We start from the raw sequence: 25,922 nt of genomic DNA, 5'->3' as shown, positions 1-25,922 counted from the left end.
GTGTTTTCAACTAGTAGGCTACTTCAAAATCAAGCTATTATCCCCGCCTTCGTCCTTGATTGACGTATCACAACCAGCCGTCTGGCCAATCGCGAGCTTTGTGGAGCTTTCTTTCCTGTGCCTGGTAAATTCGCGGCCAGGCAGCGCGAGAGCATCCTGTCCCCCCCATCAGTGAGCGGCCATCTTCTCGCGAGAGGATCCTGTCCCCCCATTAGAGAGCGACCATCTTCTCGCGAGAGCATCCTTGTCCCCCATCAGTGAGAGCGGCCATCTTCTCTTTATAGCCAGGAGAAGAGAGGAGCGCTGCATCAGACATGGCTGACTATTCTAACGTGGCTCCGCCGTCCGGGAACGGCGCTGGAATGAACGACGCTTTTAAAGACGCACTTCAGCGAGCTAGACAGGTAAGTGTAAGTGGACGTTTCGTAATCAATGCAATGCCGTCGAAATTGATTATCCATATCATGGATAATAGTCTCGTTCAATGCCAACGCAACAAGCAAAATTCGCGGCCTTGCTTTTGCCTTTCGCTCGGAGGAAGTTGTTACCCAACAAAGGAAATGCGGCAACTTGCATTAGCTTTTTAATTATAGACGGTTTATTAATTGTTAATTGGGTGTTTGTCGGCGGTTTATATTGCAGATATGGTGCGCCAAAGTGCTATTTAAGCTACCAGACAGGGCCTTTAGTGTAAGGGTGTGTGTGCCGCGCCATTGTTCGGAAGAAGGTAATTCTTTGTGAGTGTGTGGCCCACCCCCTACCTCACGACTCTAGCTGGGTAACGTTAAAACGGTGTGACGAGACTGCGCTTTACTACTCCTGATTTATTACCGCAGAAATGAAATTGGCATTATTTACTTCTGGTAGTTGATTGTCTTAGTTCGTGGAAGTGTTGGGGCTAGGCTATATCAAATTAAGTTTTAGGGTTATGGAAGTTTGTACGCAAGTAAGTGGCCTCGCGGTTAAGAGTTAGAGCGTCTCTCCACCCTGAGATCGGGACGTACCAAAGACTAGGAAAATGGTATCCGATGCCTCCCTGCTTTGGCACTCAGCATAAAGGGTTGGATTGGGGGTCATACCCTGTCCAGGGGGTCCATCAAGCCGCCTCACGCTACGGAAACAGTAGATAGGCGAGAACCATCGGTTCTCAACCAGGCTTAACTACAGGGTATCCGCGGTGTCTTGAAAAGTATTAAAAGTTGATAAATCAATTTTGGGAAAATCAAGACCCTTAATAAGTATTAAAAAGTCTCATCACGATTTTATGAGGTCTTGAATTTTGTAGATATTTTTCTGAATTAGACTCTGTCCAAAGAGTTTGAGTCCTAAAAACAACAACAAAATGAACAAAGATGAACCGGAAATGGTGTTGTATGACAGTGGTCTAGTCTATTGCAAACTCAAACTGTTAAGTTAAAAGGTTCACTGATGTAAACGGTTACAGCTCCAAGTGGCGGTGAGGTCTGGAAAAATATTGACAAGGTCTTTAAAAAGTCTGAAATTAACGTCAAGATTCCTGTATATACCCTGACGAGGCTTAACTACCTACCCAAGGAAGTTGTGATGGAGGTGTCGCGGGCGTCAACAGTCATCACGAGGCGAGGTAAGGGGGGTCAGGTTTCTGCGGTCCTAAAATACTCAACCGAATGGGATTTATTGCATTTCAGATCGCCGCAAAGATTGGAGGCGATGGCGTTGCCCCACCACCCTCGGCCAATGAATTTGGATATGGGGGTCAGAAGAGGCCTCTGGAAGACGCTGGTGAGTTCACGTTACCCAGCCACTGATTAATGGTTTGGATTTGCGTGTCTTTATGGATATGCATGGGTATAGCTGTGTACAGTATACACTTGTGGGCGGTGTGTTTGCTTGAGTGCAAACCGATGACTACTTTGTGTTATTGATTTAGTTTAATCTGCTGATTTTATATTAATATGTATCTATCTTGCTTGATTTATGCTTCATCTACCTAATTAATTCTATCAGTGCAATGGAAATATGTTCAGAACCGGATAGAACACAGTGTGCTCATGTTTTAAGTCTTGCTTTGAATTTTGTGTTAATGTTAGCTACTGTACTGTCCATTTTGCCAACTTATTTCAGTATTACGTAGTTGTTCAGTGAGTGGTGAATGTACCTGAGGCTTTTCAACCAGGTTTCCTAGTGCCGTTTCTGTGTATGACTGTCTTCATTCTATTCGTTCTGTGTAGATGACTGTTGGACAAGTCACCGGGAGGGAATGCACTCTCCTTACTCAGGCAGGATTCCTTTGCTCACCATAGGCACCTAGGCCACCTTGTCAGAAACTGAATCTATCATATTATGTGTAGTATTGTATAGTTAGTTTGGTTCGTATGGTAGAAATCATCACTATATTTTAATTGCCATATCATTTTTACTAGCGTGATGTTGTCAGCAGACTCTGCAAAAATGTGCTTGACTTGGCTCAGTTGTGTCTTCAGATGTGCTAAAGGGCTGGTGATTAATAATTATTTGGTTTGAAAGAGTGGAACCAACCAACTGTGTATTTAGCCTGAAGATTTTGGATAAAAAACTAAGTAAAGGTTGTTACATTTTATGCGTTAAGCCAAGTGTGTATAGAACATTCTGTATGTGTGGCTTGTTATCCATAAGCTCATGCACTGTTAGGGGTTCTTTAAGAAAGTCCCTTTTCCACAACAGTAATATCAATCCTCATCTCAGCCCCAGCTTTGAGGACCCCGACAGGCCAATAACATGGACACCTTTCACTTGCTTATGTATGTTGTCTTTTCTCTTTACAGACCAACCAGAAACAAAGAAGGTGGCCCCGAATGACCGTAAGTATCTCAAGCCTGTTATTAAAGAACCCTTCAATTGACATACCTGGTTTACCGTTCACCATTCTTCTGTGTCTGAATATCTTTAATTGTTGTCCTTGCAGCGTTTTCAGCAGCGATGGGTAGCATGGGAGGAATGGGTGGTGGTGGTGGTGGTGGTCCACGGTAAGATATCTTTGTTGCTTACGGATGTTGTTTTTCTCACCGGATTAAAATGGTGTAAATAACCAATTCATATTTTGCTTTGACCTTTGACCTGACTGTTTTTCAATTTGTTCTGTTTCAAGATCGGCATCGGAGGAGTTCAAAGTTCCTGACGGAATGGTTGGATTCAGTGAGTGGATTTGAAATATTCATAAGTACAGATACAGGCATAGTCTGACTATATTTACAGACAAATTTCACTTCCCCTCTACTTTTGGTACTAATTTCCAACTGTATTTCTTTTGTTTCAGTTATCGGAAGAGGAGGAGAGCAGATATCTCGCATGCAACAGGAGTCGGGCTGCAAAATACAAATCGCCCCTGGTACGTCTAGGTTATGTAGGTGGGCGGCTGTGGCTCAGGAGGTAGAGCAGGCGTCTAATGATCGCAGGTTCAGCGGTTAGATCCCCGGCTGGTCATGTGTCGAGGTGTCCTTAGGCAAGACACTGAACCCCAAATTGCTTCCAATGAGCGCGCAGGCGCCTTGCATGGTAGCTTGCTGCCATTTGTGTGTGTGAATGGGTGAATGAGAGGCCATTGTAAAACGCTTTGGAATAAGGTGCTATATAAGTGCAGTCCATTTACCATTTTAAGGTTTTTTGATGTTGATGTTTGACTGTGTTTGGGATAAAAGGGGAATTATCATAAGCATCACATTAATGTCCTCTCTCCTTCTGTGATCCAGACAGCGGAGGAATGCCTGACCGGTCAGTGACTTTAACAGGATCCCCAGACGCCATCCAGTAAGTGCACAGATATTCCCTCCTTTCTCAGTTCGGAAGCATCTGTTACAACAATTAAGCAACTGTTTGTTCATTTCTCAGATGGGAATATATGTATTTACTGCTAAAACCGTAACATTGTAATAGCATGATTGCTTACACACACATTCTTATAATAATCTCTGTATGTGGGCTACAGACCCACTGGTCATGCGAGTAGGCGAACTACGTTAATGTTCTTGATGTTCCCTGTCAGAGGTGCGAAGAGGCTGTTGACAGAGATCGTGGAGAAGGGACGACCCACCCCAGCGTTCCACTGCAACGACGGGCCAGGAATGTCAGTCCAAGAGATCCTGGTCCCCGCCTCCAAAGCTGGGCTGGTCATCGGGAAGGGAGGGGAGACCATCAAACAACTTCAGGAACGGGCCGGAGTGAAGATGGTCATGATCCAAGAGGGGCCACAAAACACAGGCGCAGACAAACCTCTCCGGATTTCTGGAGAGCCTTTTAAAGTTCAGGTGTGTGTCCCAAAAAAGAAAGAGCTGTATACTGATTTGCATAGCATTTTGTTTGCTTGTGTTTTACCTGAATGAGTGGCGGGCGCTGTGATGTTGACGGGTCTGTTCTCTGCCCTCCCCAGCAAGCCAAAGACATGGTGATGGAACTGATCAGAGAACAGGGCTTTAGGGAGCAGAGGGGAGAGTATGGATCCAGAATGGGGGGAGGCGGAGGCGGAGGAGGTGGTGGTGGTGGTGGTGGTGGTGGCGGCGGCGGCGGCGGTGGTGGTGGTGGAGGCGGCGGCGGCAATGGCAATGGAGGAGAAAGCTTAGACGTAAGTCAACATTTGTTACATCATAGTTTGGGCTGGGAATCTTTCTGACGTTCAAAACCGTGGGCTCGATTAATCGATGTTTGTATCCTGACCTTGCTCTTTACACTCCTTCCTCAGGTCCCTGTCCCCAGGTTTGCAGTGGGAATTGTGATAGGAAGAAATGGAGAAATGATCAAGAAAATTCAAAGTGACACAGGTGTCAGGATCCAGTTTAAACCAGGTGAGTGTTCGTTATCCGTCGTTGCGTACACCGCAGGTAGTAATAATTGTTCATATATGAACTATGACCAAGTCTAGTTATATTGGTTTTGTTCAGCCGCTTGTTAGAAGCACATGGACACATGCAGGTTATTAGGACTAAGATTTCTCACCGTGGTCATGTTTAACCCCTCCCCCCCCATGTCTCTGTAGACGATGGCAGCACACCAGAGAGGATAGCCCAGATCATGGGTCCTCCTGAACAGTCCCAGCATGCAGCAGAGATCATCTCAGACCTGCTGAGGAGCGTCCAGGCGGGGGGACCTCCTGGTCACGGAGGAGGCGGCGGCGGAGGCAGGGGTAGAGGCCGCGGGCAGGGCAACTGGAACATGGGGGGAGGCCCTCCTGGAGGCCTGCAAGAGTTCACCTTCACCGTCCCAACCATGAAGACTGGCCTCATCATTGGAAAAGGTGCAAGGCTTCAGATGTCCTCTGACCCATGTTAAAGGCTTTACAACGCCATTTCTGCACCTTTCGCAGTAGTTTTCCAATCTTAGTGGTAAAAATACAGCCCATCTCGTATTTCGCTCCTCACATCTTCCTCAGTGTTGTAGAGCTGACAGTAAGTGTGTGTATACCTTTGGGATGATGGTGAATACTCATTGTCCTCCTCCAACCCCTACAGGTGGTGAGACCATTAAAGGTATAAGCCAACAGTCGGGGGCCAGGATCGAGCTCCAGAGGAACCCTCCACCCAACGCCGACCCCAACATCAAGATGTTCACCGTCCGGGGGTCCCACCAACAGATTGACTACGCCAGGCAGCTTGTTGAGGAGAAGATTGGGGTGAGGCACGGGGCTGTGTTGGTGTTAATGAGTGGGTGGTTGCTAGCCTTGTTACCCCAGATCTGCTTGACCGTAGGCCAATGACAATGACCGTAGAATTTTGCTAAACAACACAGACTTGGGACAACAGGGCTAGGTGGTTTCCTAGTAAAGCTCTTTACCTAGGCTCATTGCTTTGTGCTCATGTGAATTTTTAAAATGTGTGTAGAATGATTAGACTTATCACAGCCTGGACATTGTTTGATCCCCTCCTCTCTTTCCAGGGTCCCGTAAGTCCAATGGGAGGCCCACACGGTCCCCCTGGTGGTCCCCATGGTGGTCCGTCACCACACGGGCCCCCTGGCCCACCAGGACCACCTGCTCCTATGGGACCATACAACCCTGGACCCTACAACCAGGGACCCCCCGGGCCACAGTAAGAACAACTATTCACATTTCTCCTCTAACCTCCATATTTAGCTGGGGATTCACCAGCAGGTTGTTTCACGCAGTGTACGATTATTGCCACTTGAAAACCTTTATTAAGACCCGGTCGGTTGTCATGGGCAGTTGTGTCCACCGGCAGCCCTCTGCCGTAGAGTGTCTGTCCACACAGCTGCCCCACAGAAAGGCAGAAGGTTTCTGTCCCACCACACGAAGAAAGAGTGGTGGGTTCGTTCCCCTTCCTACACTCCTATGGATATAATCCAGATTTCGCTTCACGTCTATGTCGGGGCCAGACTTGTTTTACTTGTTTTAGGACTAGACTAGTTTTCCTGGGGTAGCTAGGGATTCTTTTTGGGTCTGTGTCTGTAGAGAAGACGGGTTCATGGGTTCTCTCTTCTCCCCTTAGCGGTCCTCCTCAGCCCTACCAGCCTCAGGGCTGGGGCAACGGCTTCCCACACTGGCAGCAGGGCCAGCCAGACCCCGGTAAGTGACTACTTTCACCAACGCCATACACTGTCTGGTTATTTTTTTATTTTATTTATTTTACATTTTTATAGAAAATCTTTGTTCCAAGACCATTATCTTTGCCCAGAAGTGACTGTGTACCTGGTCTGTAGGTAAAGCAGCAGCCGATGCCAACGCAGCAGCCTGGGCAGCTTACTACTCTCAGTACCAGCAGCAACCTCAGGCAGCCATGACCCCCGCCAGCGGAGCGCCGGGCACAGCACAGTCCAACGGCCAAGGTACCCCCCCATCCCCCCTTCACAGGCTCCTTCTCTCACCTCTTTGGCTTGCTCTCTAGAGAACAGAGTAGCAGCCCTGCGAGTGGAGTGTAGTAGTAGTAAGCCTGGCCTGCTCTTCACCTAAAGCTTACCGGTTTGTTACCGACCAGAGATGAATTGGTTTCATCTGTTTTGCGTTGCTTTGCTTTTAGCAGGGGGCGACGCCTTTTATTTTAAAAATGTTTTACTTCACACAAGGCTAGTAGTTTTTTGTCGCCGAGAGCCCCACCTGGCCAGGTGGAGGACTAACTGCAGCCTAATAAAGAATGGTTATCAATACCAAGTACCATTTTTAACAGGTGGTCCACAGGCTCCTGGTCAGAGTGGACAGGGAGATTACACCAAGGCCTGGGAGGATTATTACAAGAAAATCGTATATAACTGTTTCGCAAATGTAGCTTCAGATTACACCAACTGAGAATCAGTCTAAACAGCGAAGGGGTGTTGAAATGGCAACTTTCAGAGTAGTCAGGGAACACAGAAGAACATGATGACGAGTAGTTTACCTCAGGGCTCTGGCCATACTGTCGGCTTGCTCATGTGCTCCGGTTGTGATGCGGTCATTGAAATGTACACTGCAAGTTAATATTAATCCTACTGTTTGCCATCGTAAGTGATGTATGTAGTGGGAGTTGTTTGAGTTCTGTGGAGGTTTTAGTTTTGAATGTAACAAGGCTTTATCATTTCAGGTCAGCAGGGCCAGCAGCCACAGGACTACACGAAGGCTTGGGAAGAGTACTATAAAAAACAAGGTGAGACATGGTTGCCAAACATTGAGTGACAGTGGTGCATATGATTTAGTTTTTTTTTACCTGTTTAGTTGTCGTGGGCAGCTGTGCCCCCCAGCAGGCCTCTGCCTGTAGAGTGTCTGTCCACACAGCTGCCCCACAGAAAGGCAGAAGGTTTCTGTCCCACCACGCGAAGAAAGAGTGGTGGGTTCGTTCCCCTTCCTACACTCCTATGGATATAGCCCAGGTTTCGCTTCACGTCTTTATGTCGGGGGCCAGACTTTTTAGTTTTCCTGTAGAGCATGAAATGTTGGTGAAGCAACAGTGGTGTTGTGATTCTGAAAGTTTGTCCTCCTCCCGCCCCCACCCCCAGGGCAAGCAGCCCCCCAGGCCACAGCACAGGCAGCAGCAGCCGCCTCCCAGCCGGGCGGCCAGCCAGACTACAGCGCTGCCTGGGCAGAGTACTACCGCCAGCAGGCCGCCTACTACGGCCAGGGCAGTCCCCAGGCCATGGGCGCAGCACCACAAGCCCCTCAGGTACACCCCCTCTAAGAGACTTCCCTCTCCCATTCCCCCCCCCCCCCCCCCTCTTCTGTTTGTTCTCTGTGTTGTCTCTTCTCTTTTGTTGAAGCTCTCTTAACCCCCATTTCAAAACCCTGTGTGGTCAGACATATGTATTGAATTGTACCTAATTTGTTTTGCCGTAACCACTTCCTCCCTCAGGTTTTACAGGGTTCCGGTGGAGCGGACGGCTCAGCAAATTAACCAAACGCTTCCCTCCCTAAACAGGCTTGTTTATTTTGGGAGCTGAGTCCAATGTTTCTGCTGTTAACATGCAATGTATCTTTTATGTATTTCTTCTGCACAGGGCCAGTAATGTGAAGTGGACATAAAGTAAATGCTACATTGTCGAAACAAAATCCTTTGTTAAATGTTTGGATGCAGACGTCTTGATGAAGATCTTAAATTTCCTTGGTTTTGAAAAGTGTTTCACATAGATGGCAGATTCCCCCCCCCGGAGAACAAGTTCATTTCTTTTTCATGTTTTTTTTTCCTTTCTTGTAAATTGAACAGTTTGTTTTTAGTGAGGTAATAACACGTATGGTCATTCCAGCCCTGTATCTTCATGCTTTGTGGTCTAAAGCTCATGTTTATTAACTGTAGTTCATTACCATGTAAATCATCTCAGTTTTAAAATGATATGCCTGTTGTTTTGCAATAAAACAAAATGAAAACTTCTGTGTTGGTAAGTCGAGGTGGCAGATAAATTGGGGAATGAAATTAAAAACCATGTATGTTTTTGTTTTACTGTGGTATATTGAAAGCGTAAAAATGCAGACCTCTTCTTTGACTGTCCAAATTTCCTGACTGAAAGTTCCGCTGTCCTGTCTTTGTCTCTCTCCAACTGTCTACACGGCTCCTGGTTATGCTATAGATATATGTGCGTGCAATGACTTCAGTGGTCCGAACCAATTGAATATCCTTGTTTTCGACTTTGTTTTTTATACTTCCCTCTTATTGGTTATTGCCCTGACCTGTAGTGGTAGACAGATATTTCTTATGAGAAGACCGTTAGTACTGGCAAAACGTATGTGACTAATGCATTAACCGCGGTGTGGTGGCATCTCAGTGTACTTGCCCGGTTTGCTGACTTTGCAGAAGTAGTGTGCACTGTTTTATAATGTGAGAAACTTCCTCCCTCACAGGCGAGTTTAGAAAAGCGGTAAGCAAGTATTTTTTTTAAACCAAAAATGTTCGTCAGTAAAATGTGGCTGCAAAATGTTGCATACGTTTTTAGTGTATTTTTGCTGCTCTTTTTCAGGACAGGTAATGTGTTCTGCTGTATCGAATATTCATTGCATTCAAAAGTTTGTTTTCTCCCCCCATTACAAAGTGTTTGAAACGCAATCCCTAAAATGTATTACTTTGCTGGCCTTTATATAAAAAAAGAAAAACTTTTATACCATAAAAACGTGATTTGCAAAAGTCGTTTTTTTGCTCTGCCCATCATTTGTTAGCATTTATCCAGTATAAGAACATAGGTTTGTAGGGCCGGGAGTGGCTAACCAGTCCTTCGTCCGTGAGTTGAGCCCTCCTTCCTATACTGTAAGTACAATACTGTAACTGAGAAACCAAGCAAGTTTCTGTTCCTCTGTCAATGTATTGCTTTGACCGATTGCAAAAAAAACAAAACTGTAGTGTTTCTCTCAAATTGCAGCTTTTTCCTTTAAAACATTTGGGTAAGTATCCAAGTTCTGAAAAAGAGAAGTACCGTACTGTATTTCTCTGGAATAGTTTGTGATTTCTGAACTATAAACTTGCCGTTGACAATTTGGACTGTTACATTCTCCCCTTGTTTTGCCATGACCACATAACTGCATTTAGATTGTTGAACCCTTCAGTACGTTAAACATTGCATTGTAGCTTGTTATTCTAGTCTTTGTGTAGATTGATCCAGTTGGACTGTTCTGCTTTGAACTCTGAACTGAGGGGTTGTGATATGCTAGAATTCTGTGTGAAACTCTAGTACATGATGCATTCTTGGTAGATGTTTGTTTCTGAAAGGCAGTTGTACTATACTGATGAGCTGAGTATCTTTGAACTGCGTATGTGCCATTTGCTTAGCTAGAATACAGTGATTTATTGATTAATTGCTTTACACAAATGCCATTTTATAGTCAGAAACAGTTGCCCGTAGTAAAATATTTTTTACTGCAGTAATAATACCGTGACTTAAGCACTGAAATGTGATCTTTTTGCACAGCATGTGAAGAGGTGTGTGCTGTTTATTGATGTCTATTATCATTAGCATGCGGATGTATCAGTAGTATGTTAAAGTGCTTCTGATTGGTTGAAAAGTGATGCAGAAATTGCCTTTCTTTAACCTCTGACATGCCATTCAAACGAGCACTGTTGTACCAAAGGCTGTTGAACTGAGTTAAATGAATCAAATGAGTCATGAATCAACTGAGTCAAATGAATGAGTGAAGTGTTCACTGATGGCACACAGTGCAATTATCTTTGCAGTGTCATCCAAGACCTTGCACCTTAGGTTCTGCTGCAAAAACACAGGTAAGCCAAACCTAAGGAAACCAGTGTTTGACCTGTGACCCAGATATGATCAACAATGCTCAGCTTACCTGATTTACAGCATCTATCTGTGTACTAGTTACCTGTTAATTGTAGCTGTGCTCAGAATTTCTCCAGTGATATCAACAGCTCGGCTTGTTTTAGATGTAATAATGTGCTCATCGTAACTGACTTGCATGGTTATGAGTTGTATGACTTAGGAGAAACGTTTGATTCTTTAGCCAATGCAATGTGGTTTTTTTAGCTTCCCATCTGACCTTTTAATAGTACAATTTGCAAAAGATTCTACTACATGTTGTTTAGTTTAATTTCTTCTGAGGTGATTTGTCATTCAAATGTGCTGCTTAGTATTTCCCATAAACAACTATTTATGCCTTCCGGTAAGTTGCAGTGTGACAATAAATGCATAGAGCTTTAGTCTTAATTTTAACCTGAGTAAAAACGTACTGCATGCAGTGCAATCCTGCTGTCAGAAGTCAGCAACAATGTGCATACTAATTGGTCTCAACAGAAGTGAAGTACATGCATATGATGCTCATGCTGTGACATTTGGTGTGAAACCTGTGAAAATGCCCCAATGCAGTGCTATACCCTTTTCAAATACTGCTGCCTTCACTTCTCACTCACAGTGTTGGAAGATGCTGCAAGCGTAGGTCATAGAATCAGGCCCTGTGGTAGTTTGTCCCATAAGGCGGAATCCTTTGTCTATCCCACTGCTGAACCTAGACCAATCGAGGGCTCCAGTGATAAGGTAACAAACAAAACAAAAAAAGCAATGCAATGAAATACAGTATCTGATTGCAAAGTACATGCTGTTAGCTTAGGGACATGTGTTTTGAGCTTAGGTTTATCTTATTTCTAAAACCGTAACCTAGTCTGTTTGAACGTGCAATAGTTTTGCTTGTTGTCTGATGGCTTTTCCATATTTCATGATTCCCTTGAATGCCGTTGCCACTTACTGTTATGAATAGGGATTGTGCATAGTTGAACCAATGCTTTAGATAGTTGGATGAAGACCAGGAACATGTTGTATGTTGTGACTTTCGATGTCAGGCTCGTTCAACTCTTTTGGCAGTTAATTGGAGAGTATAGTGTTTTTTTGTTCATAGAACCCAATTTGTCCCTGATAGTGGAACTGTTGCATATTGTTTTAAGCCGCATATATTTCTCTATATGCGTATGAGATGCTCTTTCCCTCTGAGCTAAGTGTTTCAAGACAGAGTTCGTGGGGGGTCTAGAAGACAAAAACAGAAGTGAGAAATTTGGAGCATGCCTTAGAGAGGTAAACAGAAAGGTTTCATGTGCAGTGTATATTATCGAATGTACTTTTTTGATTTGTTTGGAGATCAGTTTTTTGACTGTAATGCGTTGTCGCCATGTCCAAGAATAAAGTTGTTATAAATTGATTGTCTCCCTTTCTTTCTTGTACTCTTACAAGTGCATCACAGTCAAAGATAGGAATCGGACTGAGGTTGAGGAAATGACAGATGGCAGAGATCTCATCCTGATTATAGACTGGTTGTGTGTATGTAGTGCCGTCCTGTTAGTGGTCCAGTTGTTCTTTATTCAGGCAGATTGCATGCACAAGAAAACACACAGTGTATCACCACTTTTTGACAGTCCCTTTTTTCGTTGTTGCTTATTGTGCGTAGACACCAGTGTACTGCAGAAACACTTTTCAGCTCTGTACACACATGGTGTAAATGCAAGTATGTTTGCTAAAAGCACATGTCTGATGTCTGAATAAGACTACCATATATTGCTCATACAGTTCATAATATACAGTTACTGCTCATAGCATGTCACAGCCATACAATCAGAGTGTATGGTATTGGTCATGTTCACAGATCATGAAAGACAGCTACTGGGCAACACAAACCCGGAGGGAAACTAGGTTTTTACATTGACTGACTACAGACGGTGCTTGCACATTGTTGACAGTAAGGCTTTATATATTTATTAGTTCAATATGAAGAAAATGGTGCATCCACAACAGCCCAGCATGACTACAATGCCACTGTCGACTGACAGTATGTGGAGGTGTTACATAAGTGTTTGGTTCTTTCTAGGCCGAAGGTCAGATATCTGGAGAACTGCAATTCACTGTGACAGGAATATCATTAGGCTATTCAGTCTTGCTCTGTTATAACAGTTGTATTGGAAACGTCATTCTGAGTCATTAGTGTTTAAATTGTTTACATTTCTCAATGCCGTTGTAGACAGCTGCAGAATAAGATTCCGTGGACCCTGCGGTTGGTACATTATTAAGTCGGCTGATACGGCAGTTCTCCAATACCATGGTAACTGATCCCCCCCCCCCCCCAGCACGAGTTGCGCTTTGTGTTTGTTGTTTTAAGGTCAGTGGAGGGGATAACTTTGACACGGCATGTTAGCAGCAAGGTGTATACAGTAGCCATAGACCAAAGTTGCTCCCGGTACTCCTTGACTCAGGCGAGCTAGCGCTTTGCTATAACACAGATGTGTGCAGCCTGAGGGAGGTCGAAGGACATGAACTAGAAAACACTGAACCAGAGCGATCGCTTATGGCAGATATTTTCAAACTCTGGTATTTCAGTCCAATTAAACCACAAACATCGCCTCGACCTATGATCTGACTACAGTATACTCCTTCTGTTGTACTTTCCCCATCACTTGTAGAGGACCCTAGCAAGATAATCCACAATATGCAGTACAACAGTTGCAAACCATAACACTATGTCAAGGGACAATTTTAACCTCTAAAAATATATATAGATGTCACATATACCTTTCCAGTACAATAAAATAAATACCAGGAGATACAACAGTAGTGTTTTAACTGCTCTAAACAGCGCTGAAACTAATCTTGTGTGCATCGTCCTTTTCAAGTTCTATCTGTATTTACAATGCATACTTCTAGCCCCCTAAAATATTTTGTCCAAACATCACTGCAAAGGTACATAACTTAATCTCTTATGGTGGTGAAAAAAGAACATCCATATAAACGTGCACTGACACGGCACCGTGGTAATAAGGGAATAATGTGAAGATGAATGAAACATCTCCTCTGAGTAGCAGGAAGGTATCGTCAGCAGAGCAGCTAGTCACCCTCAGAGCAGGACAGGGCTTCATAAGAGTCAACTAGTCCTTTCCAAATGGAAGAACGGATTAGTCTGGAGTCCATGAAGAGGTCTAGGAGTATCGGGGGGTCATGATGGGTGTCCAGGGGAGTAGTCCTAGTATGTGGGTGGGGGCTTTCAGAGGGTGAGTGGGACTTCGAGTAAAGTTTGGGAGTCGCCAATATGCTCTGGATAGTAGTTATGATGACTGTCCTGGTGGGAGTCGTCCTGAGAGGAGCCCCAAATAGAGGGTGAGTAGGACTGCCAATGAATGAAATGAGTGGGTTTGAGTCAGTCAGGTTCTAGTCTGTCCTACTGCACCCGGGTCTCCAGGAGGGCGTTGGGCACCAGGTGCACCTGCGTGGTGACACAGCCGTTGAGGTGGCGGAGGGAGTCGACGCCCAGGTAGGCTAGCAGGAGCTCAGAGCGCCGGTGGAGCAGGTGAAGCATGTCCTCAGCCAGGGTCTCCACCGTGGAGTACCTCACCTTCTCCAGGTCAAAGATGTCCTTCAGGAAGAACAACACCTGGTCCTGGGGGGGCAGATTGAGATTAGGAGACACAATCACACTTATTACCGTACATGAAAATAAGGAACATTCAGTGAAAGTCTTTGTGGCGGATAATAACACAGAGACCCTTATATAATTCTATTTTGAATCGGTTTTTGACCCACTGAAACAGATTTCAAGAGAGAGACATTAGAAATACCCATAAACAAAAAAACACACAAAACATCTTCTCCTCCCCCCCGCCCCCATCTAAAGTACATTAGTGAGAGTTGCTTATTACCTTGAAGAAGCAGCAGAAGTCATGCAGGGAGCTCTTAGGTCCCAGGAAGCCCCAGGCGAGGACAGGACTGATCTGCTCACACACCGCGTAGAAGTGGGCAATGAAACCATCAGACACCTGTGGCCAACGGAGGACAGAGGTGAATAACAGGCCGATGTATGAAAGAGTTCTGTTAAGGGATAGATGACATTAACAGCACTGTACCTTCATGTGCTGCCTCTTCTGCTTCAGCACAGACCAACAACTTGACGCGACCGCCTGTGAATCCAAAACAGACCTGTCATCAAACATGGAGCCACTAACAAAATCAGATATGACATTGTCAGAGTTAACTGAACACCTGTTGGGGGGAGGCTAGTGTAGGACAGACAGGAGGGTCTACTCATAAGCTCACCGTCTCCTTGAAGGAGCTGTTGAGCCAGCGGTTGTTCACCACGTTCTGGATGGAGACGGGAGGGTTCTCCAGGTCCTCAAAGGAGTCCATGAGGATGAAGTCCAACACAATGTCGTAGAAGTTCAAATGCTTGACCTGGGTCGAGAGGAACATTCGAGATACGCAGATTAGGAAAAACGGCAGTCGTGTCTTTGAGTGACGATGTACTGTAGGATGACATACTTTCAGCTCCATTGAATCTTTGCAAGTGTCATGGATGTATGGTTGTTCTTGAAAGGCAGCGTGTCAGTTAACAATTTGGTGCAGACAGTATAACTATGTTCTCCATTATGTTTGTATATGTAGATAGGTAGGTAGGTAGGTAGGCAGGTAGGTAGGTAGGTAGGTAGGTGAGTGAGTCTCACCCCTCGCGTGGCCAGCTCCACCTCCGTGTTTTCCCAGTGCTCCGTATGCTCCATGAAGGAGATCATCTCTTCAAACACTTCCTCAAATCTCTTTGGGCTCTGTACAACCAATCCCAAATCTCAGTGTTATATCAACAGATCAAACTAGTCAACCAGTCAGTCAGTCAGTCAGTCAGAAACCATAATTCCTTCACAATCAACCAAACGTCTCGTCTCACCTTACGTGCTTTTACAATTATGGAAGACAAGATCTTCTTTCCTGTGTCAGCCAGAAACGTCCTTGTTGCCCTTTCACACAGAATGAGCTGTAGGGGGAACACATCAATCATGACTTCAGAAGACCATGGCATTAAAGCATTAAATAATCTATCTTATAATCAACCTTTAAATTGTATTTTTATCTATTTTATTTTAGCCTATTATAGCCCTCGGGGATCAATAAAGTACTGTATCGCCACATACCTGGCACGCCTGCCGTACACAATGCAACTTGGCTAGGAAGTCTGTATCCCCCAGACATTCAAGCATCTCAGTCCTGATAAAAAATAAAATAAAATAAATAACCAGGAAATTCAATGATTAAAATCTTAACAAAGACGAGCTGAAAGACAAGACCTCTGTTTTCAACACCATCGAATCTAGACAGTATGTCCCTCCTCAGGTATACAACAGCCTGCTTGTAGGGTTATCTGTGAAGCCCTGTGTGAAGGCACAGCAGGGAGTCCTTCTCACCGGAGCACCCGGCAGGAGATCTTTCCGTCCTCGGCCATCTGCAGAGCGTCCTCGTAGAAGGGGTAATGGCACAGCGTCCCCAGGGCGTAGGCACTCCTCAGCTCCCTGTGCTCAGACAGCTGAGAGAGAGAGAGAGAGAGAGAGAGTAGAGAGAGAGGGAGAGAAATTGCATATAACCCAATGCAACAGTAATAAAGAGACGGGGGAGGTATCAACAATTGCAGTTGGCTATTATTACGGTTCCATATGTTTAGTACGCCCCGTCTAAGACTTGAGATGTCATCTCATTCACTTGTGATTTCTTTTTATTATACTAGAGGGGGCGTACTAAACATTTTGTAAACAGCTGAGGCATGGGTTTAATCCTGAACTTGACACACTAATGACACTCAGCCAGTTGAGCGGAGGGTCACCTTGGCCTGGCTACTGGCTCGACCGGAGGGCTGAGAACGGAGCTCACAAGCTTGACTTTTAACAGGCAAGTCAGGTTGCCTCAAACACACAGTCACACCATTTTTGCTTCAAGAGAGGTTTCTCCTGCTAGTCCTAGTGCAGGGAAAGGTTTCAACAGAAACAGCTGTACTCCCATGGGTAATACACAAGCTGTATATTCAGAGCACGGATGTGAGAACGTTTAATGCTATTTATAGCGACTCCCCCGTACTTTATACACAGCAGTGACCCACTTTTACTGTTGGAGTTCTGACAGACTTGATGTGGTTATTTGCGGCAAGCAGACTTACTGATCTGGTTATAAGGTAGGCAGCACTTTAGCTGACCCCAGGTCAGGAGGAGAAAGGGATTTCTGATAAGGTTGGAGTATACATAGTGTATACTGCTTAATTGCAGCCAAAAATAAAGATTCTCTATAATGATTTTCTACTAAACTTGAATCCCATTCAGTGAGTGAATTTCAGTCTGCTCACGTCCACCAGAGCCGGATCTCTGGATCAACCTCCTCCTGTGTCTTAATACGGATATGAGATAAGGAAGACACCGTGACAGCTTATCTACCGTCTATTTAAATCACACTCCCTGCAGTTGAGAGCAACGGTTTTGCCACAGGGATTAAATCCCCCTGAGATTATGTGGGCACCACAATTCTGTCCAGGCATGACAGTGCTACAGGGCTCATAGAGTTCATATAGAGTTCTAGAGTTCTTATAGAGTTCATATAGAGTTCTAGAGTTCTTATAGAGTTCTTATAGAGTTCATAGAGTTATAATGTTCTTATAGAGTTCATATAGAGTTATAGAGTTCATATAGTTATAGAGCTCATATAGTTATATAGAGTTCATATAGACTTACATAGAGTTCTTATAGAGTTCATATAGAGTTAATGTTTTGTTGGATCAAATACATTTCACCTCAACCTCCACCTCCACCTCTACCTCCTCAGCAGAGAACTAGTACCAGAACTATTATCATATCCACTAGACTAGCATCACTCGGTGCATTTTAACACATTACCACATATATGGATGTTTGGAGAATAGACTGCACAGTAGCCACTGTGCTGTAGGGTGTAATGTAGGCTACTGTGCTGTAGGGTGTAATGTAGGCTACTGTGCTGTAGTGTGTAATGTAGGCTACTGTGCTGTAGTGTGTAATGTAGGCTACTGTGCTAGTGTGTAATGTAGGCTACTGTGCTGTAGTGTGTAATGTAGGCTACTGTGCTAGTGTGTAATGTAGGCTACTGTGCTGTAGGGTGTAATGTAGGCTACTGTGCTGTAGGGTGTAATGTAGGCTACTGTGCTAGTGTGAGTGCTGTCGTGCAGTAGTGCTGTAGGTCAGTGGAGGGAGGTCCTCCTACCTCTGCAGCAGACACAAATGAGTCGTTGGAGGCGATGCTCATAGAGTCTCTCAGACAGCAGTCGTCCAGGTCCTCCCTCGCTGTGTCCAGGTTCTTATCTGGAAGAGGGAGGAGATAAACACAGGGGATTGGCACCCAATACTCAGACTCCCCCACACCCACACCCAATATTGTGGCTATCAATGGATACCTGACACATGGAACTGGTAATTTACTGGTTATTTATTAAGTGTGTTTGCAGTAGCAATTAGTATGGTACATATATCTTCTTCAATATTATTATAGCAACATTTGCACCGGCTTCTTGTCCCACAGTTTTGGCACTAGGTAGACATGAGAGGTGTCAAAACGACACCAACTCGCGTTGCTTGTACGGGAATTATCCGGTTTACCCACAATGCCCCGTTTAGCGGACAAAAAAATCCCATAGACAATGAATGGGGCAATATTCAAAACGCCACAGCTCGGCCTCTGAGTGACGTAAAGACACGCGGATTTCGCTGGGGGGGGAAGCACACTTCACAATTTCCACAGGAATTGTCCACAGTCTAGTTATTATTATTATTATTATTATGGTTAAGAGCATGTGCAATAAATGAATATTATCATCAATCTTCACATTCAGTATACAGTGATCTGAATGTGTTTTCACTGCATAAATCACTTGTCATTTTTGCAGCCACTATGTAACAGAAGTGCCTTGACCTGACTCCACCAGCAGGGCCTATGTTTAGCCTGTAAGGAACACTGTACACAACACGTACAGAGGTGAGCAGAGGTGACTCATCTCAGCGTAAAAAGGCCAGTTGACATTCTTGACATGCTTAGTGTATAAATACCAAACCCGCAGGTGGAATTCAAAGAAGCCCAAGAGGAAAGCTACAGCTTACTAAGAGAAAAACAACCTCTGACGTCTTAAAAGCCTACGTGTGTGTGTGTGTGTGTGTGTGTGTGTGTGTGTGTGTTCAGGGCTGACTCACCGTTGCTGTTGCTAAGGGAGGAGGGCTCAGACATCCCCAGCGCTCCCTCAAACTCCTCTTGGAGGCGATAAGCCCTCTGCAGCAGAGACTCCAGCTTATGGACGAACTCAGCACTGATGATGTCCTGAACACGGAACACACCTTCAGGTTATACAACTAAGCTACAACACTTAAATATAAAGGTACTGTAGGTAGGTATGTCATCGGAATCATTCCCTCACATCCACTGACACTTTATCTGGCACCTCTAATGACCCCCCCCCCTCCCACAAAACCTCAAGAAATGTGCTGCACTCAGACCAGAATATGTAGCACGGTAATCCGTCCTCACAACAACCAGACATTCACTACCGCATAGTAAAATTGTACTGCACAGCTCATGTTCTTCAAGCATAGTGTTGTCTGCTAGTGCACTATTTTTAAATGAGTAAGTGTTAGTTTCAAGTTATTATATTTAAATATGTTTTTATGGCATTTCTGCTTTACTGGGATAGACTAAAGAGATTGGTTGGAAGGATGGGTGAGAGAGAGGAGGGATGACATGCAGGATAGGTCGACGGCCGGAATCAAACCAGGGTCCCTGTGATTACGTGGCATGCGCCTTAGTGAGCTACGCCACCCAAGCACCCCAGTTACAAATTATTATTAGACCACCAGTGCTAAACTGTGGGCACTAGGCCTGGAAACATACAGCATTGTACATGTTAGAACAAGAACAAGATATGGCTGGATTTCTTAAGTGCATTATTGAAGAGCATTGCTCAGCAGGCACTGCTGTATCGGTTTCCTTTAAGGTCTGAGAGAGGGATTCAGTAGCACAGTGGCCAACCTGCGGAGCTGGTCGTGAGATGTTTAATAATGGAACAGGCACACTGATCAAGTCTCACTACGGGGACTTACTTGTCTTACTGTAATCCTTGGTAAGCTTCACACAGGCTTCCTACTCTCTGGTTCAGGGCATATACTGTAGAGCAGTCTACTATCTTAATCAGATCATTCTGATCCAGATTAAAAGTTTTGAACAACCGGGTTTTTCAGGCCTGAACCTGACTGCTCAACGATACCTGACTGACTATCAGATGAAAAGGTTATCAACTGAATGTGACTGACTGATGAGGAGCGTGGTGCATTTAGCTTGCTGGTATGGGTGTTGTCCTCACAGCACTGGTCTCAGCTCTCCGATGAGAGAGCCGGATCAAATTGTGTTTATTTGTCTGGACTTATTTGTTATTCGTGCATCTGTAGGATAGCCTACATTCCTAACAGCCACATTAGAGGCTATTGATCTGATCTGGACAAGGGAGCATTGATTTACTGTTGGAATGTGTCAGTTGTCGTTTGCACAAACAATGTTGCTCTGTCTGTCCATGGTGTAGATACAGAGGCGCTATTTTTCAGATGAAAGGTCCAATGACAGCCTCTCCTGTCAGTTATTCTCTTCTATAGGATCATAAAATGACTATCTACCAGTGCATTAGTAAACACTGTATTGTATTATATAGTGTATGTAACATATGTATAGTAGTCCAAATCTATGGCTCAGGGAGCCGTATACAACATCATGGCATAGGGACTGCGGATGAAAACTAGCTTTCGGGCTAACTCTGGCGTATTTACAATTTATTTTTGTTTTATTAATATGCACTGTCCCTTGAATAAATAAAATGAATCTGAAATGAATCTAGTGTGTGTGTGTGTGTGTGTGTGTGTGTGTGTGTGCATGTGGACAGAGTTGTCTGCAAGCTCACCTCCACACTCTCCTCAGCGATGGCGTCTCCTGCCCCCAGTTTGACGGAGGCACAGCTGTCAGCGTCATCGTCCGCCTGCCTGCTCCTGAAGTTCAGGGCCTGCTCCCACCTCCTCAGAGCCTCCTCAAACAGCTCCATGCCTGGGCCACAACACAGTTAACATAAACACACATGATGCATGGGCACGCAGGCACACACGCACACGTACACACACAACACACTCTCTATCTCTCACTCACTCACTCACGCACTCACGCACGCACGCACGCACGCACGCACGCACACACACACGCACACGTACACACACAACACACTCTCTATCTCTCACTCACTCACTCACGCACGCACGCACACACGCACACACACACACACACGTGTGAGAGTTCTCTCCTCACCCATAAGGTAGAGGTTCTCAGGTGTTGTGACGGGGATGTTGACCACATTGCAGATGTCGTCATCTCCTGGTCTGTCCCAGCAGCTAGAGTCGTTAGCGCAGGTGCAGCTGCTGGAGGAGCTGACGCTCTTCACCTGGGGAGAGGTCAACACAACACTGTTATCTTCTACTGGAGGAGCTGACGCTCTTCACCTGGGGAGACGTCAACACACTGTTATCTTCCAGGTAGCATCAGTGGAGCATCAGTGGAGCATTCTCATCTTATTGATTGGCAGATCTACCTATGAACGAGTGTGCACGTGTGCGTGTGTGTGTGTGTGTGTGTGTAGGGGCTGGTTTCATGGACGCAGATTAAGACTAATCCTAGACTCAAATCTTCCATTGCAAGTGCGATTTAATCCTGGACGAGGCCTTGAGTCTGTGAAACCGGCGCTAGGTGTTTTACCGAGCCCAGACTCTGGAGGGATCCAGACAGCTTGCTGTAGGGCCCTCTGCTGGGTAGCGGTCCACAGGAGTAGCAGTTCTTTGAGTTGAGTGAGAGGGCGAGGGGCTGCCGACTGGTGGAGTCTACAGAGAGGAACACACAGACACCCAGAAGACTGTCAGGCTACATGACATGGTGATGACGCCTGGGGATTTATGTACTGTATGCAATGGATGGGAACGTACGCAAGCTAGCACAGTGTTGTACATTAATTCAATTGCCAGGTCTACTACTAGTTCTGCAGTGCTGGCGATGCTTAAATTACTACTATCCCCACTACTGTTTTCACTGGCGCATTTGGTCTAGCCGTTGCTTCAACTGCTGCTTAGACACTATCTATTATCACACTGCTACGACTAATAACACTACCAGCACTGATTATAACTGCTAGGCTACATCAAAGTATCTACTCATATTTGAAAGGTAATAAAAAAGCATAAAGTCAGCACTTAGATTAGATTCGGACACCAAAAGCTAGATTCAGAAACTAAAACAAGACGCAAAGTCAGTGAGGCACTGGTTATACGATCCACAGTAAACAAGCCATGCCCTCAGCTGAACCCCCTTACCTTTCTCGGGGGCGACTGGGGAGAGGAACTCAAACCCCCCCTGCTCCCACTGGGGTGACTGGGCCTTCTTCCGACCCTTCCTCCTCTGGAAGTGACGCGCGAGGAAGAGGAGGGAGACAGCGCCGAAGGCCGTGGCCGCGACCAGCTTCTTGGTGCCGGTGCTGACGCTCACCTGTGAGAGAGAACCAGAGAGAGAACCAGAGAGAGAGAACCAGAGAGAGAGAGAACCAGAGAGAGAGAGAACCAGAGAGAGAGAGAACCAGAGAGAGAGAGAACCAGAGAGAGAGAGAGAACCAGAGAGAGAGAACCAGAGAGAGAGAACCAGAGAGAGAGAACCAGAGAGAGAGAACCAGAGAGAGAGAGAACCAGAGAGAGAGAGAACCAGAGAGAGAGAGAACCAGAGAGAGAGAGAACCAGAGAGAGAGAGAGAACCAGAGAGAGAGAACCAGAGAGAGAGAGAGAACCAGAGAGAGAGAGAACCAGGGGAAGAGAACCAGAGAGAGAGAGAGAGAACCAGAGAGAGAACCAGAGAGAGAGAGAGAGAGAACCAGAGAGAGAGAGAACCAGGGGGAGAGAGAACCAGGGGGAGAACCAGAGAGAGAGAACCAGGGGGAGAGAACCAGGGGGAGAGAACCAGGGGGAGAGAACCAGAGAGAGAGAGAACCAGAGAGAGAGAACCAGGGGGAGAGAACCAGAGAGAGAGAGAACCAGAGAGAAAGAACCAGAGAGAGAGAACCAGAGAGAGAGAACCAGGGGGAGAGAACCAGGGGGAGAGAACCAGGGGGAGAGAACCAGAGAGAGAGAACCAGGGGGAGAGAACCAGAGAGAGAGAGGAGAGTCAGTCACATACATAAGAGCCACTATTCAGCAGAGACATCTTGGCTGATAATTTAAATGACACAGCACAGAGAGCTCAGCTGGGGACGTGGTTGTCCCTGAGGTCATATCCATAAGATCCAAAGTATCAGATTCACGCCTGACTTACGTCTCGACGGCTACTATAGTAATGGTAATGGCTTTAACCAGCATTTATAGATTTTCACATTTCTACGGAACAAAATGAACATTACATAAAGGTTGAATGGAGGTCACAATACTGACAGACATAACACTGAGCTCTACCACTCGCCTCCGCGGGATAATGGGACAGGATATTGATTACATAAACACAGTGGTTCCCTGGGGCATTTCACTCCGGGTCTATTTCCTGTCACTCTGCACGCTACTGACAAACCCTGAGCATGTCTCCACCAGCTCCCTGTTGACATCTCAGGCGCTACGTGACGTCTTAGGCACCACACGCACACACACGCACACACACGCACACACTTTTGGCTGCCCCTTTTCGGTGGGTAATGGTAACACGCATTAACAAGTCAAACCACAGGGCGACAACTGTTTCTACCGAGCCCCAAGGTGAGTCCAAACAGGCGGTGCGGCCCTGGGGCTTGCCGTTAACATGCAGAACCACCCTAAACCTGTTTAGAGGAAACGAGTTCATGGGGTGCACCAGAGAAAACAGAGACACACAGAAGTCATACAGAGACCTGGAGGTCACATTTCTGGCTTCAGGCTATGGCTGGAAAAACGAATGACACACTGAGTCCGTTTATTTATGTTCTTCTAATTCCTCAAAAGAGTACAGTTGATCCATGTTCAGGACTGAATCTTTGAACTGACATGCTATGATGATAAACAGCACCAAAGCTTCTTTCATGAGAAGTGTTTTCCATACTGCATAGCTTCTACAACCTATCCACTGATAACATAATCAGTATAAAAATAATCCCATAAAATAACTTGTAACCATGTCAGCTCCTCACTTGTCTATCAACACTACTACTCGACATTCACAATTTGCTCACCTAAATAAAGCATGTTTCAAACAACACCCCATATGTGTCAGACAACTCAACCCTAATAGTTTAATGTTATTATGTCGCCCCCCCCCCCTCCCCCCCGCCTAAATCTACTGGTGTTTTTGTACCCCCCCAACCCACCATGACCACACACTGTACATACTTGTTGTTTTGTCCCCCCGCCCGAACTACCCATTGTACATATTATATGTCTGTCCCCCTGCCCGAACTACCCACTGTACATACTTTGTGTTTTGTCCCCCGCCCCCACCTGTGGTGTATGTCCCCACCTGTCCTACCCGCTGTACATACCTTATGTTTTGTTGTATTGTTCTTCCCATGTTGGATGTATGTTTATCTTGTAGATAGTACTAGTTATTTGTCTGTATTATCTTGTAGATAGTACTAGTTTTTTGTCTGTCTTACATGTAACGATTAATTGAGTATCAAGGACCCCAATTGAAATAAGCCAGTGGCTTTCTTGGGTTTTTATCCTGTTAGTTGACCTTGTATGTAATATGTACTTTCATGTACCTACTTCTGCAAATCTTCTAATAAAGTTTTCAATCAATCAATCAAAATAGAGTAATCACAAGACCAGACTTTCAGTGCCCTTCCCTGTGTTTATGCCAGTATACATAGGCTAAGTATGATTAGTCCATACAAGCAACATAATAATATAATGCCATTTAGCCTAGCTGACGCTTTTATCCAAAGCAATTTACATTGCAGTGAGTGCATACATTTAATTATATATGGTCCCAGTGGGAATTGAACCCACAATTTAAGCGTTGTTAGCACCACACTCTACCAACTGAGCCACAGAGGACCCAAGTATGTTCTTACCTGTGCCAGGGAGTTATAGACCGAGAGGGGCAGGTCGACCACACGCAGAGCAGCCACCTTGAAGGACAGCTCGGAGCTTAGAGTGTCGTCAGTCATTGTGGCCTTCTATCCATGACCGCGCAGGTACAGGTAACACGTCACACTACCCTGTAGCCTCGATCATGGTGCTCTGGAAGAGCTTGGGCTGTGAAGGATGACAAGGATGACATGCAAAGATTTAACCTTGGGTCTGAGAGGAGAGGGGGGGGTACTTACATAAGGATTTTGACATTTGCGTGCCAAGATAGCCTTATGACCGAAAACTGTATTTATTCACAATTATTAGCCTACATAACCTTTGTTCCGGATACATGTTTGTCTACAACTGGAAATAAACATGATAGGAAAATATTCTGTGTCAACATCATGTCAGGTGTCATCTAGGGATGATATGCTGATGATGTTATTATTGTTATAAACCTGATTAATTTAATTAAGCCCAGCATGTCAGACACTGAAGGCTTGGCTTTCTGCGATACCTGATAAACAGGAACGAATGCCAATATTCAGGGTCAATGTGTACTTCAAAGCTTCGCATTCTCTCTGATACTTGATAAACAGGTATTAGCCTAATGCCAATTCCGAGGCAGTGTGTACGGCTACATTCTGTCTGTTGTGTCTGACATGATACAAACTGGTCTCTAAACAGATAAATAAAACTCTCTCCTTGTTTCCCACAGATGAAACATGGGTCTATATTTGGCTCAGCAGCATTGTTGCTGTCACGTACACATCTTCTGAGACCATGTCCGTCTGCCTTGGCCTGAGAGCGACGTGCTACATCCAATTAAGTTGACAGGACAAAAACAGGGCGCTTGTGGCTTATCACATGATTGATTATCCTGCGGGCATCCTTTTTCTGGCCTGAAACCAACAGTGAATCCTAAATCTCTTCCCTGGGCCAGGTGGGACATACGATAGCCGTGGCATGTGGCAAATGATATATAATTCATCAAGTGTGCCTTTTCAACAGCAACATAGGCCTACAACGTGGGAGATATCCACCTGATTGTTTGCAATGACAATGACATGTGCAATTATAAAAGTTGATTCAGTTTGAGGCGATGGAATATTGGAAACTAGAACATTTGATATGAAATAATCAAGAAATAAAGGCTAGACCTAA

General features: G+C 45.2%; 2 protein-coding genes across 4 annotated transcripts; one reads left to right on the top strand and one right to left on the bottom strand.

Annotated features, from left to right (window-relative positions):
• Nucleotides 1-299: 299 nt before the first annotated feature.
• On the top strand, nt 300-12,018 carry fubp1 (far upstream element (FUSE) binding protein 1; the record flags this gene model as incomplete). 3 transcript variants are annotated; one of them, XM_080546680.1, is made up of 19 exons in its annotated part: nt 309-410; nt 1,668-1,761; nt 2,211-2,258; nt 2,784-2,819; nt 2,924-2,984; nt 3,107-3,153; nt 3,275-3,346; nt 3,708-3,765; nt 4,001-4,262; nt 4,385-4,576; nt 4,694-4,796; nt 4,988-5,245; nt 5,460-5,620; nt 5,884-6,035; nt 6,453-6,529; nt 6,664-6,789; nt 7,518-7,580; nt 7,930-8,093; nt 8,425-12,018. In XM_080546680.1, the coding sequence occupies exons 1-19, from the start codon at nt 315-317 to the stop codon at nt 8,431-8,433; spliced, it is 2,079 nt and encodes a 692-aa protein (XP_080402806.1). In that variant the 5' UTR covers nt 309-314. The 3 variants fall into 3 exon arrangements, with proteins under 3 accessions (XP_080402805.1, XP_080402806.1, XP_080402804.1); XM_080546679.1 differs by lacking the exon at nt 8,425-12,018 and having other exon boundaries at nt 300-404; nt 7,930-8,108; XM_080546678.1 differs by lacking the exon at nt 8,425-12,018 and having other exon boundaries at nt 7,930-8,108.
• A 259-nt stretch (nt 12,019-12,277) lies between these two features.
• miga1 (mitoguardin 1) lies at nt 12,278-24,888 on the bottom strand. The gene is made up of 15 exons (XM_080546208.1): nt 24,758-24,888; nt 22,053-22,224; nt 21,445-21,566; nt 21,001-21,133; nt 20,606-20,745; nt 18,858-18,981; nt 17,878-17,975; nt 16,065-16,183; nt 15,795-15,867; nt 15,551-15,637; nt 15,333-15,431; nt 14,929-15,063; nt 14,739-14,792; nt 14,535-14,651; nt 12,278-14,275 (listed from the first exon to the last, which is right to left on the bottom strand). Exons 1-15 carry the CDS (start codon nt 24,851-24,853, stop codon nt 14,057-14,059), a joined length of 1,788 nt encoding a protein of 595 aa, XP_080402334.1. The 5' UTR covers nt 24,854-24,888; the 3' UTR covers nt 12,278-14,056.
• Between the last annotated feature and the right edge of the window lie 1,034 nt (nt 24,889-25,922).

Source organism: Nansenia antarctica (genome assembly GCF_963989245.1).
Source record: "Nansenia antarctica genome assembly, chromosome: 16".
Lineage (NCBI taxonomy): Eukaryota > Metazoa > Chordata > Actinopteri > Argentiniformes > Microstomatidae > Nansenia > Nansenia antarctica.
This window is presented reverse-complemented; position numbering and strand designations above follow the sequence as displayed.

What these genes read in the sequence shown, in the direction of transcription:
- miga1 (XM_080546208.1), bottom strand. Translation starts at nt 24,853, where the DNA reads ATGACTGACGACACTCTAAGCTCCGAGCTGTCCTTCAAGGTGGCTGCT. An exon ending in TGGAGCTGGCCACGCGAGGG is followed by an intron (nt 15,064 to 15,332) that starts GTGAGACTCACT and finishes CTCTCGACCCAG; the next exon opens with GTCAAGCATTTGAACTTCTA. An exon ending in ACAGCTCCTTCAAGGAGACG is followed by an intron (nt 14,793 to 14,928) that starts GTGAGCTTATGA and finishes TTGGATTCACAG; the next exon opens with GCGGTCGCGTCAAGTTGTTG.